Below are 13,560 nucleotides of genomic sequence, written 5' to 3' on the forward strand. Positions count from 1 at the left end.
AGAGAGAGAGAGAGAGAGAGAGAGAGAGAGAGAGAGAGAGAGAGAGAAACTTTACATAGCCTTAAAATTACAAAGAAATTAACCTGTCTGGCAGGGAATTTTATTCATTTATTTTATTTTCAGGATATTTAGTTTTTTTCAGAGTGGAGGCTGGACAGCACTGGCTTTATCGGACCCCACTCACTGCTGTCTAGAGTCGTCTCACACTGGTCCTTTCTGTACTAGGTTCTAGGAAAGCTGTGTGTTCCTGCTCTGGGCCAGCCACTTAGCTAGAACTTGATAATGGAGATTCTATAGGTGATAACTGGGACTGCTCATTGTCAGGAGTAGAATTCAGTGGGGAGGAGGAGAGCCAATAATGTCACAGTTGAGGACAGGAATCTTGTTTGTAAAGTAGAAGGTAATGAAGTACATGGAGATAAGATCTCGTCTCATTTGGATGTAAAAGAGTCAATCATTTTTTTGTTTTTTTCTCTTCTCCAATGAAACTTAAATAATTATAGAATAATTCATAGAAATACTACATTTTTGTGAATTATCTGTCAGACTTTCCAGTTGCATACTTACATCAACTCTCAGCAGCAGATTTCTATTTTGTGTGTGTGTTGGGGGTTACTGGGCATTGAACACAGGACATTCAGACTCAACTGCATTCTGCAGGCCTTTTTCCTTTAAATTTGGAGGTATGCTCTCACTAAGTCACTAAGTTGCTCTAGCTGAGATTGAATTTGTGATCCTCCTGCCTCAACTACTCAGAGTACTGGGATTAGTGGTGCCAGGCTCAGATTTTTATTTATATAAAACAAAAGAAATCAAATGATCTGTTTCGCTATTTGAACGTGTGATTAGAATTCTATAATTGTTGAAAAAAAATTTAATGAGTAGATCTATGTGTTGTTTTTTTTTTTCTGTACAGAGGATTTTAAAAAATGATGAGAAGAAAATAAATGACAATGAAAAATGTAAATGAGATTTGTGGGAAAATGCAAAATAATGTAAACCTGATGAGCCATAACTTAAAATCACATTTTCCTTAAATGTGTTCATTAAAGTGTGTATGTATACATATGTGGGTATGTATACATATGTGTGTATGTGTACATATATACATCAATGTAAAATTTAAATAGTTAGCTAATTATAAAGAGCTTCTATTCACAGAGCTGGAAGAAGCAAAAAGTCCCTTATGAAACTTTGTCTTCTTTACACAAGCTTTAATATATTTCAACATTTCATACATTTTCAAACTGCATCTCTTTTATTTTCCATCATGCAAGTAATTGGTTTAATTTCAATGAACATCTGATTGACTTTCAAGATACATTGCTTGCACCCTATATATTAAGTTCATGTTTGTCTTTCTATTATAATTTTATGAGTTTTGATTCATTTTACTATGTAATTTATTTTTTATTTTTTCCTCAAAATTTATTATGCATTATTAATTAATAAGGAGCAATGTAATACCATTCTGATGATTGCACAAACTCTGTCTATTTGACACCGTTGGATCACAGGGTGCAAAATAGCATAATACCTGAGATGTATGTCTATCAATTGAGGAACAAATGCCTGAATTCACCATAGGAAAGACAATGTGCATATATTCATGTACAGTATAATGTGTGTAAATTCTGTTTACTAATTTGAGATCCTCCTTTCTTTGTGTATCTGTAGTGGAATATTAATATACTCTCCTGTCCATGTATAATAATTATTTTGTGAACTGTGCTTTAGTGAAAGTGTCAGTTTTCCTGGTTTTAGCTCACCCTAACAAACATTTAAAACATGCTTCTATCACTTGATCCTGGTTGTGAGGATTTACAAATGTTATTGCTAGCAACTGGCTGACGTTATTATAGTTTATGGAAAAAACAGTGCATATATAGTTTATGTATCACAAGCTTTGTTTGTGGTTGCCGAATAATAGAGCAGAAAAAATTGTGACCCACAGTTTTAAAGAGAAAATATCCATCCAACTTCAGGATTTTTAAATAAAATGGTTTCACTAAGTTGCTGAGCACGTTATCCAGAGTTTTGAGGAATGTCAGTGTTTATTTTGCAGCCAAATAAATTGTGCATTAATATTCACAGCTAAAGATGATAGCTGCAGTGAGCCATCTGCAGCCAGGCTGCTGAGAGTAGCTGTGCTACCTCTGTGGGGGCCGTCCCAGGTTGCGCAGAAAGACAGTAGCAGAAAGCATACTCTGCTGTCAGATGCCGCAGATACACTTCTGTAGTACTGATTTCTTAGGCCTTAGTAATTATTTTAAGGTAATTTGATGACAAATAGAAGAAATATTAAAGAATCTGTTATTAAATAATATCCAAAATTTACTTGGTATCCAACAGTGATAATAATAATAAGTGATCACTCCTTTTAAAGTCTAAAGAGGAGAGAGGAAATATTGGAAAATACTCTAAAGCAATACATATTTGAATTGAAAGGCTATTTTTCAGACTAGAAGAAGTGGCAGACCTTTAGGTGAGTGGGAGATGAGGCACTGTGGCACGAGAGCTCTAGTCACAGCACAGGGCAGGATGGGAACATAACTTGATGGAGCACATGTCCATCCAGATGTCATGGCTCACAGGACGCAGTGGAGTCATGTGGGCCGAGAATAAGAACCCACAGGCTTACTGTACAAGGACGAGATGAAGGTATGATGAAAGAAAATGTCACCAACAGCCAGGGTGGGCACCCGCGAGGGCAGACTCCTGACTTGTTCTTTTGATGTTCCATTATTCAAAGCAAGGATGCCACGTAGTTGATCAGAGATTCTGTTATACATCTTATATACATTTTATGCTGGTTGGAGGTTTGTTTTCCTTTTGTTGTTGTTGCTGTTGTTTTGAGAAGCTTTCATTCTGTTTTGAAGCTAAACAATTTAGTAGTTCTGAGAAGGAATAAGTTCTAATTAGAGGCCTTCAAACTCTACTGACTCACTTCATTACTTAGATACATAAACTTGACTAACTTGAATTATTATGGAAGAAACACTTAAAAATCAGAGTATAACTTTTTGGTAATGGATATTTTGACACATTTATGAAAGTAGCACCATGAATTGAAATGCTGCATGTGAGGCTCACAATTAAACTTTCAAGTAGTACCTCTTGAGACATATAAATAAGACATTTATGATTATCCAGCAAAAGCCTTAGCTAGTGAAAATGCATGATCACATTTCCCAGGTCTGGGGCTAATAAAGGCCAAACACAAAGGAAACCCAGGGACTGGGTAATCAGAGAAGTGTGCTACCATAATCTGTGCAGACCTGGTTTAGAATATGTAGTGACTTGAGAATGCGCAGAACCCATTTCTGACTTCTCTCCTACCCCCATTTATGTAGCATATTAAGTCAGAAGAGTAAGTGAATGATGACCCTGATGCCTTCATAGGGTGAGCTGAGTTACATTAGCTCATTGGTACTTACATTTGAAGACAGGAGGCCTTCCAGGACTCACAGATGCAGTCGCGGGCTCTCCTGGTTCCCTTTGCGCTGCTCACACCACTTTGTTGACATGGATGCAGGTGAGTGTGTGCAGTGTTAGGGTGCTGTGCTACCTATGACAGGACCTGAGGAGTTGTTCGCAAGGCCTGGGGAAGCTGTCCTCTCTGAATCAGTTTTGGTCTCGGGTGTTATCTTTCTGTGGAGTAGGAGGAAGGGATAAGTTCACACTCTTCAGAGAGAACCACTGAGGGCTGAGGTAGAATGAAGACCCAACCTGTCATGCCTAGCAAGGGCCCCAGCTGTGCTGGAGACCTAGGCACAGTGTCTCTGGCAGCAGGTGTGGGAGGCAGTGACGGCAGTGCATTTACCGAGCTCCTTCTCAGAACAGGGGGTGAGTGTTCAGCTTTTCAGGTAAACAAATCAGAAATCACGTCCAAGGGAGGACAATATTCCCTGTGAGCAGACGTTGTGACGAGGGGAGCCTCTTATCATTACCAGACAATGCAGCTGTCGGCGGCCAGGGGCACAGAACAGCTCTGGAAGAGAATGGCCTGCTCCGCAGCTGGGAAAACGGTCTGGCAGTCAGCAGAGGTGCAGATGCTTGAAGAGCAGTCTCCCATTCCCAAGGAATTTATTTAATTTAAATCACCTCAGAAGTATTTGTGTCCATGATACCTAAAATGCCAGTTAGACTCCATGGGTCATGGAGCAAGGCCTTCCCACTTACTGTGGACAGACCTGGAATAGCAGAATCACAGCTTCCAGCACGAGAGCACCACCTGTAAAAGCTAACGACGTCAGAGGTGTGGACAGGCCTTGAGGATAGAGGAAGGTGCTTAGGGTCAACTGTAGTGGAACTGTAAAAATGTTTGGTGGATAATACTAACCGGATGAGAGAGTGGCTTTGGAAAGCAAGACAGTTAGTGGAACTGCCCTCCACAAGCAGTGTGGGCCCAGCTGTGAATAACTGGGGTGTGGAGAAGTGTGACCATGGGGTTCCTTGGGTGGAGCTGCACAGCAGAGCCCTTGCTGCTCATGCTCTCTGTGTGTGCAGTACGAGACACCACCTGCTGGACTACACAGTGAGGGGCTCTCAGGGTGCTACATGCAGCTGGCTGTGGCTTTGCCTTTTGCCTAATGTGTGGAAAGACCTTCTCTCTCTGTCTCTCTTCCTCTCTCTCTTTGCTGGTCATTTAGGGGATTGGTAATGCTGCTGTTTTCATTGTAAAATTGTTAAGTGCTGAGATAAAAATCATTTCCACAGTCAACAGATTTGGCCAGTAGAATTAAATAAAATGAAGCTCTTTCTAAAAATCCTAAGAGGATAAAAAGCTTTTCATATTGTGATAGCAGTAGACAATGATTTCAACCTGTATTCTAACAACAAGGGAGAACAGCGAGGGTTCGGGTATCTTTTATGTGTTGTTTTATCCTAATTTAAAACCCATGGTCCCTCAAAGGACAGAACACAGGACAGTAAAGTCCCTTCGTGGAGAGGGGTGTTAAGAGGAAGACAGGATTCTCCCTGAATGCATAGCACCGTATGTATTCCACCTCCCAAGTCTTCTTTCTCTGTCTCAGATGCATTTAGGTACATAGTTAAGTGACAGAAAATCATTTTATTTGGAAATGAGGACAGTACAAAATATGTTTCCAGTATTCATGTGCATCTAACATTAGATGTCCTCTAACTAAGTTCTGATTCTGCACTTGTCCCAAGGTGAGGTTAGGCCCGAGAGTGGCCTGTGTGTGAAGCTCCATGTGCACACTGCAGAGAGGCTCACAGTCCCAGTCCTAAAGCCAGATGCATCCAAAGACTTCTTCACAGAAAAAAGGATGGTAGCAGGAAGAATAGGAAAGGAAGAATCATTGCAAAATCATCAGATACTTATATATTTATAAAAACTCCTGAGTGTGTACTTGAGAATCCAGCATTCTAAATTATTTTGGTAATATTTAAAATATATTGAATAAGAAATATTATTTAGAATAACAAAAATAAAGATAATGTTAAACATAAGTACTTTTAAATTATCTTCTAATAATCACTACCAAATTCAGCATCTTTTACCAATACATGCAAAATGAGTTGCTGTAGTTATGTATTTTTATATTACATGGTGTATATATCTGTCTCCCTAATATGTGCCACTCGCATGCACATCACCAAATATGTGCATTATTTACTTAGAGTCTTTGAAGTATATTCATAACATTTCTAAAGAAACTATTTTCTCTTAAATCATGCTATTTATGATAATTGGAGGGTATATCATTTTATTTATTTACTTATTTGCATAGAGTATTTCTAACCTAGCAGAGTTGATGATTTCTGTTTTCACACATTTGAGCATATTGGTTTGGAGGGGGAACTGACACTGCTAATTTAAGAAGTTAGCAGTGTTTTCCTAGTCTGACAAGCCTACTCTGGTAGTATAACTATAAACTGTGTGTGTCATCAGTAGAGAAAATATAAATCATAACTGATTAATGGAATCTAATAAATTAAAACTCGTATTTTTTATTACACTGCATGCTTTTTTATTTCTGGTATTAATCAGAATGTGGCAACTAACACTGGAAGAAACATAAATTTGTATGTTGATTTTTGCTTTGTTTTCTTGAAAATATAATGTGCTTTGGTCTCTGAGGTGCATCACTTACATTTGCATATAGTTAAACTTTTTGTATTTTAGTATGGATCGATAAAAATAATGTCTATATTTTATGATTTGAATAATGAGAAGCAGTCTGAATAGGAGCAGGCATATTTTGCAAAGGCTTTTGTGTTTCTGCAGCTTTATCATTTTAGTGACCATGGTTCTACCTTACTTCTAGGTGAAGGAATGGCTCTGTTTAAACTGTCAGATGCGAAGAGCCCTAGGAGGTGAGCTCGCTCCCATGCCACCATCACCCCAGCCCAAACCCAAGACCACCTCTGTGGTGCCGGCAGCAGCTGTAAGCAGACCTGCCCCACAGGCCCTGCAGGCCTCCCCAAAGAAGGATCTCACAGCCAAGCAGGATGCTTCTAAGGCCCCTGAGTCCAGGAAGCCCCCGCCACTTCTGAAGCAACCAACCCTACATGGTCCTCCATCCTCTCCAGCCAAGCAGCCTCCCGTGGCAGAGCCCTCCTCCAAGCCAGGCACCCCACCTGAGCAGGCCAAGGCCCCTGCTGCTGACCACAAACCAAAGCAGCCCATGATAGGAAGGCCTGCTGCAGACACCGAGTCTTCTGCACCAGCAGCAGGCAAGCCTGACCTCCCTAGCTCCCAAGTCCAGCCACAGGCTCCAGAGAAGACAGCCCCTCCTATGAAGATGGAGTCTGCCAAGCCCTCCCAAAGCTTCCCGCCAACTGGAGAGAAAGTCACCCCACTTGACTCCACAGCCATGCCTCGGCCTGCATCGGATTCAAAGATACTCTCACGTCCTGGGCTCAGCTCAGAGAGCAGAGATCCCAAGAAAGTTGATCCTGTTCAAAAGAAGGAGGAACCCAAGAGAGCACAAACCAAAATGAGCCCCAAACCAGATGCCAAGCCAATGCCAAAAGGGTCACCAACGCCCCCTGGCCCACGCCCTCCTGCTGGCCAAACTGCCCCCACACCTCTGCAGCCCCCAAAGTCTCAGGAGCAGTCCAGACGTTTCAGTCTCAATCTAGGAAGTATCACTGACACCCCAAAATCCCAGCCCACAACTCCTCAAGACACTATGACTGGGAAGCTCTTTGGGTTTGGTGCGTCAATCTTCAGCCAGGCATCAAATTTAATTTCCACAGCGGGCCAGCCCGGACCTCCTTCCCAAGATGGGCCAGCAGCCCCAGCTAAACAAGCTGCTCCTGCATTCCAGCCCTCTGCTTCTCAGGGGCCCTCTAAACCCACAGGACAGGCAACACCAGCGCCTGTGAAGGTCGCCCCTGTGAAAAAGGAAACAAAAGCTCCAGTGGCTGAGAAGGCAGAGGCCAAAGATGAACTAGCTCCAGCAGGGAAAAGAACAGAAGCGGACAAGAAGCCACCCCCTGCCAAAGACAGCAGACCTCCAGCAGCTGAGCCTGAAAAGGCTGTGCAACCCCCCACACTGGAGAAAACCCCCAAGCCCCCACCGGCTTGTCCGCTCTGCAAAACTGAACTCAATACGGGTTCTCAGGGTCCTCCTAACTTCAGCACTTGCACAGAATGCAAGAGTCAAGTGTGTAACCTGTGTGGATTTAACCCTACTCCCCACTTGTCTGAGGTAAGCACCATACTTCCTACATGCTTTTGTGTTGGTTTATTGTAGGGTATGTGAGGGCCAGATTTATAAGCAAAAAATGTTTCTGGGAAAGCAAAGATTGATATGAATATCTTAAAAGTTGTAATTATTTATTTCATGATTATTTTCTTATTATGAGTTTATGTTATTTGTACCTTTATGGATTAATGCAACACAAGGATATGTAATCAGTTGATGAATTAAAAGTAACAATGATTTAAAGACCCACAGACTGGGAGACATACTTGGTTTTCATGTGGAATTTCAAATGAGTTATATATTCTGTGCCTATTTTCTATAGTCCTTGTAGCCTCTAATATAGTTTTAAAAAGAAGTTTCGTTGGTTGCAGACTCATAAGCATATGAAATCTGTTATATACAACCACGAAAAACTTTGCAAATTAATGATGCTTTTGCCTAGGAAAAAATAGTGGTTCAAATGTATTATGTGTAGGCATTTACAGTTCTATTTGTGATATGATTTGACATCAGTATTTTACTAGGATCTGTGGAGAGGAAAAATAATGTATTTCTGTGATTAATATGCAGATATGTTGTATGGGGCAGCAGGAGTACTTTCCCTACAGTGTACATGACCAAAAAGTGGATGGTGAATCTCTGCCTAACACTATAGTTCTAGAAGAAGTGGTCCGTAAGCATTGACATACTCAGAGTACTAGACATATTTTGGATGTTGGGAAAGTTGGCAGTTAAATGACCACTTTTGATCTTACATAAATAACAACAGTGTTTTGATAAACATTCTGTTTATTAATTTAAAATGATTTGCTGTTAGACAGATTAAAAATATTTAAGGACTATTTCTCACCGTTTGTGATTTTGTAATTCATTGGAATGGAAAAATTGAATAGATTATAGCATCTTACATGAAAGGTGATTGTTTTTATAATGTTTGTGGATTAAATATTTTTAAAGAGCAAACCATAGACAATTTTTATTTTTTACCTTAGAAGCACCTTAAGTTACTTTGACCTAGTTAACACCACGTGAAAGTATTGTCACTATAGGCATAAGGAGATTTTTCTCAAGATCCACTTTAAAGGTTGATAAAATTTGGATTCTCTCAGCACTTCATGAGTGGTAACAGTTATAATTATTATTGGCAATGTTTTGGGTTCAATATAAAAGCAAAACAAAAAGCATTAAATTTTTTTCATATTTTTAAAAGACTAAGTTTTTGATTATTCATTCATGATGAGGAAAGTTTTCTTAGTTTCCCAGTATGATTGCATTATTTTAAATATTCAATAGATTATACATTTAACAAGGAGCCTTATGCTATCAATACAGTACAGTTAAATAGCTCTAAAACAAGTTGTGCCAGCAAAAACAGAAATTTAATTTGTAAACTTTCTGTGCACTAAAAAAATGTGAATGTAGAGCAAGGGGAGATCTATAACTTATAGTTGAAACATGTATGCATGTATATATATGCATATGTACATACACGTGTGTGCATATTTTGACTCATAGTTACTAGAATTTGTCAATGTTGTAAGAGGGAAATAAGAGCACTTGGGTAGAGAGAGACAATAAGTCTTCCAGGGATATCTTTGATTTTCTGTGAGTTGGTAAATTATACTTTGGGGCAAGTAATTTGTGAAGATTTCTTGAATGAAACGGAGAATCAGTGACAATGTGTGGAAGTATGAACTGACTCGAGTGTTCGGACAGTTTAACTGATGTGATGGAAGTGATGAGTCCTCTGCTCACCTCAACTGTGCTACTCTGTTGTTTTCAGTAAGTGCTAAGGTCTGACCTCAGGCTTCAAGAAAGTGCGGAAAATTCATGAAGTCAGTCTATGCTCAAATAGTTCCTATGATGATGACTGCAAGGGATATTGGAGGAATGGCAGAGGGATTGGTTGAAAAGAATGACACAAAGTGTTTGCACATGTGTGGGAACATACATTCATCTTCTCCATGTGTAAACATGTATACATGTGCATGGGCACTAATACGGAGATCGGTACATAGCCAACACATTCGGAATGCCATTCATAGACTTGTGGAATGAGGGATGTCAGTGTTCCTACTAAAGCCTCATTCCTCATTTCCCTCAGTCAGAAGTTAGGAAAGCGTTTCCTCTTTGACTTGTCTTCTTCCTGTTTTCTTCATTCTGCTTGTGATAATTCCCTCTTGACCAGTGTTTTCTGCTGCTGACTACTGTACTTCACATGAGTTTCAGGCAGGATGTTCTGAAAGGACTCAGACCTTTCTGCCTGAACTGCAAAGAGATGATATTCCTCTAGAGGACTTGGGGGTTTCTATTTGTTCTCTGGACTAGCATATCTAACGCCATCCTGAGCTCTACCTCTCTTGTCCTCGTCACTGAGGTAGGACATCCTTCCCTTTCTGCCCCTCTGGTGGTGAAAAGAGCTGTTTGCCAGGCGTTTAGCAGCTAGAGCTGGTTCCCTCCTGCTCACCATTCACCAACGTGCCTGTCTCTAGGGTTGCTTCCTGGCCCTTGGGCACCATGCCTCATTGCCCTAAGCAGTGCCCAGGCTCCAGCAGGCCTTGAGTACAGCCAGCCTTCTGCCTAAGCCTCACTGTTTAACTATTTGATGGCAACTTTGGAGAAATGATGTGGTCATCTCTTAGCAAGGTGTGGATCTTCTAGGCTTTGATTCCAGGCAATATCTTGTCTTGGAAGGAGTTTTAGAAGTGGCAGCAGGGCTTTCTAAAAGAGCTGGTCTTATGGAATCTGGACACAAACTGAGATAAACAGCCTCAGTTGGCAGTGGATTTACCAAGTGAATTTTAATCATTCTGGTTTAGTTCAAATGCAGAAGGAGCCAAAATTACTCATAGTGGATATTTATTTTATTGTTTTTGCCACTCTTTTTCTAAAATAACTATTTTACTATGAAAACAAGACAAAATGAAATATTTCCTTATGTTTCAGTATGTTTCAGAGTTATAACTTTGTTTCTTAGCAAGATTACACATGTCCTATATGATGTGGAAATAGAGTGTATCTGTCACTAGGAACTGAGTGAGCCCTTTGGGCTGATTAAGACCTGGTGGCATGACTGAGATCTCTCTAGCTGGAGTGATTCCTGCACTCTCCACCCAGTATTCACAGATGACCCAGTAGGATGAGCTTCATTGCTTAGCTTTGGAAACACGTGTCTTCCCTTTATGTAATGAGCATTATTTATAATTTAAAAAGCATACTTAGTACTAAAATGTATGTGAGAACACACCTGTACACACACACACACACACACACACACACACACACAAATTAAAGACTGAAAGAATTATCAAAAGTTATTTTCAGTCTCTTTGCTCTCCTCTTCCATTTTTTAATTGAGCCATTTTTTTCTATTGAGTTCTTTATATATTCTAGATAGTAGTCTTCTATCAGAAGATTAGCTAGCAAAACTGTTCTCCCATTCCGTAAGTTGTCTCTTTACCCTGTTGTGTCCCTTACTGTGTAAAAGCTTTTTAATTTGATGGGTGGAATACTATTTGTTGATTCTTGACATTATTTTCTGTGCACCTAGAGTTCTGTTTAGAAAGTCTGACTTTTCCTGCGGCCTCAAGAGTTTCTCCTGTGTTATTTTAGGCAGTTTCAGAGTTTCTGTATCTAGGTCTTTAATAATTTTGATTTGATTTTAGTGAAAGGTGAGAGATAGGAGTCTAGTTTTAATTTTAGGCAAATAGATACCCAGTTTTCCTAGCACCATTTGTTAAACAGGCTGTCTTTTCTCCAGTGTAGGCTGTTGGCTTCTTTGTCAAGAGTCAGACGGCTGTGGGTGCATGGGTTGTTTCTGTGTCTTCTGCTAAAATGTTTGAGTCCCAAGTCTCCTCCTAGATGTAAGGCAATCTCTGCAAGCTCCTGTACAAATGAAAACAAAGTTAAACACTTCCAACAGTCAGTGGCACAAGATAAACATTTTCATTCCAAAAGTTACAAATGGGGATACAAAGGATTGAGAACAAAGCAAGTCCAGAATCCAGCAGGCAAACATTAAGTCCTGTAGTTCCACATCCTGCATCTGAAGGAGTCTGTGGCAACTTGGGAGTTTTAAAGGGCTTGGATGGCTCTAGCCCTATGGCACTTCTTGTGGTTGTAGCTTCCACAGCTGCTCTCTTAGGCCCGCTTTGCTCCTTCCTTGCAGCTTTCCTTAAATGATTCATGTACCTGGCTTTTCCAAACTTCTGGGGTCTCCACTGCACTTCAGGCTTCTCACAGCTTCATACACTGCCCTCTCAAGGGCACACTGCTTAGTCTTCCAGGCCTTCTGAAATCGAGATGGAAGCATTTTTAACCCCATAACTTTTGCATTTTGCATGCACCTAAAATCTCCACCATGTGCATGATGCCAAGGTCTGCTGTCCACTAGAGGAATATCCAGGCTTTTTTCTCACTTGGCTGTAGGGGTCTAGTGCCTGGATCACTGGGCATTCTGAATCCAATTCTGAGGAACAAATTTTCTATGTTGCCGCCATTCTGGAACATGGGGTGCCTGCCACCATTCTGGAACATGGTCCTCTGAGGATTTCTTCTCAGAGCAAAGTCTTTCACTTTGGCAGTTCTGAGGCTGCAGAGGGTAGAGACTTGCTATTTCTTGTGATGCCCTCAGGCCATCTTTTCTATTCTTCCATTCCTTCTCAGCAATCCAGATCTCAGTTGTATGTTTGTAGTCCACATCTTTGTGGAGCTTCCTATCTGGCCAAGCTTACACTGTTTTAAATCATCATGCTGGGCTCTTTGCTCTTGATTCTCAGCATAAATCTGGCTAAAAACCCCCAACAGTAGCTATGCCACAGCCTCAACATTTGACTGCTTTGAAACTTCTTCTGCCAGATTAAATTAGTCTACCACCCTTAATCTCAGCATGGCATAGGTGCAACAGTTCAAGGCCACAGGAGACAGCAAAATCAGCAAGAGCAAGAAAGAGGAGGCAGGAAATATGCCTCTTTTCCTCTCTTAATGGGCATTACATTAAGTATATCATCACATTGGTGTTATTGCCAATTTCATGGCATTAGTTCTTATCCAAGAATGAGAGATATTTTTCCATTTTATAATCTCCTCTTTATTTTCTGTATTTGGAATTCTGTACTTTTTATTATACAGGTGTTTCAATTCCCTCATTAGGCTGATTGCTAGGTATTTGGTTTTGTTTTAGAGTTACTGTGAATGGGGTTGTTGTTATCTTGATTTCTCTTTGTTGGTTCATTATTGGTATAGAGGAATGCTATTGATTTTTTGTGTTGATTTGGTATCTTGCTGATGGCACTGTTTAACTAATAATACGAAAATGTATAACATGGCCTCCTGCAAAAATTAGCCATGAAATTTTAGGAGGTTTGATATTTTTAGATTGAGTAGTACTTAGTAAATATTGAACTATGGATTTTTAAATAAAATTATTTTATTTAGACTTAAACAAAAAAGTAATTTCCCCAACAGTTCTTGTTTTTCTATCATTTTTTTATTTCAAAAATAAAAGGAGAAAAACATTAACAGACAGACAACCTTTTACAAAATAGCAAAAGAACAGTACAGACAATACAGTTACAAACAAAGTGGTAGGAAATGAACAATGCTTGTTGTATTACATACTGATATCTTCAAAGTGGTTTCTCATGAAAACAAATAGAGATATGCAATATTGATCAATCAAGGACTTATTAATAGTTTATTTCAGCAAAGAAATAGAAGGCGGTAGATCAACTATGTTAACTATCCTGTATATACATACATACAAAATTTCTCCTTCTTTCCCTTCTCTTTTCCCACATCCAAGTTGCCCTTTACCCTTGAGCATTTTCCTATCATTTCACAATGTCTATCAAACCTCTGAGTTTTTATTAACTCTTTCAGG

The 13,560-nt window shown here is 39.9% G+C and overlaps 1 protein-coding gene and 1 long non-coding RNA gene across 2 annotated transcripts in view; one reads left to right on the forward strand and one right to left on the reverse strand.

Moving 5' to 3' along the window:
• The window catches only part of Pclo (piccolo presynaptic cytomatrix protein), a gene marked incomplete at its 5' end in the record, with an annotated part of 335,712 nt that overhangs the window by 7,977 nt on the left and 314,175 nt on the right, over positions 1-13,560 (forward strand). The window contains 1 exon segment of the mRNA XM_013510507.1: positions 6,294-7,682. Within this exon segment, the coding sequence (XP_013365961.1) occupies positions 6,294-7,682 (1,389 nt within the window).
• Positions 11,085-13,560, reverse strand: part of LOC102030287 — a 31,684-nt gene continuing 29,208 nt past the window's right edge. Inside the window, exon 4 of the long non-coding RNA XR_259819.2 lies at positions 11,085-11,564. This is a non-coding gene — a long non-coding RNA (uncharacterized LOC102030287). The remainder of the gene's footprint in view (positions 11,565-13,560) is intronic.

This window comes from Chinchilla lanigera, unplaced genomic scaffold (genome assembly GCF_000276665.1).
Source record: "Chinchilla lanigera isolate Chin_1 unplaced genomic scaffold, ChiLan1.0 scaffold00009, whole genome shotgun sequence".
Taxonomy (NCBI): Eukaryota; Metazoa; Chordata; class Mammalia; order Rodentia; family Chinchillidae; genus Chinchilla; species Chinchilla lanigera.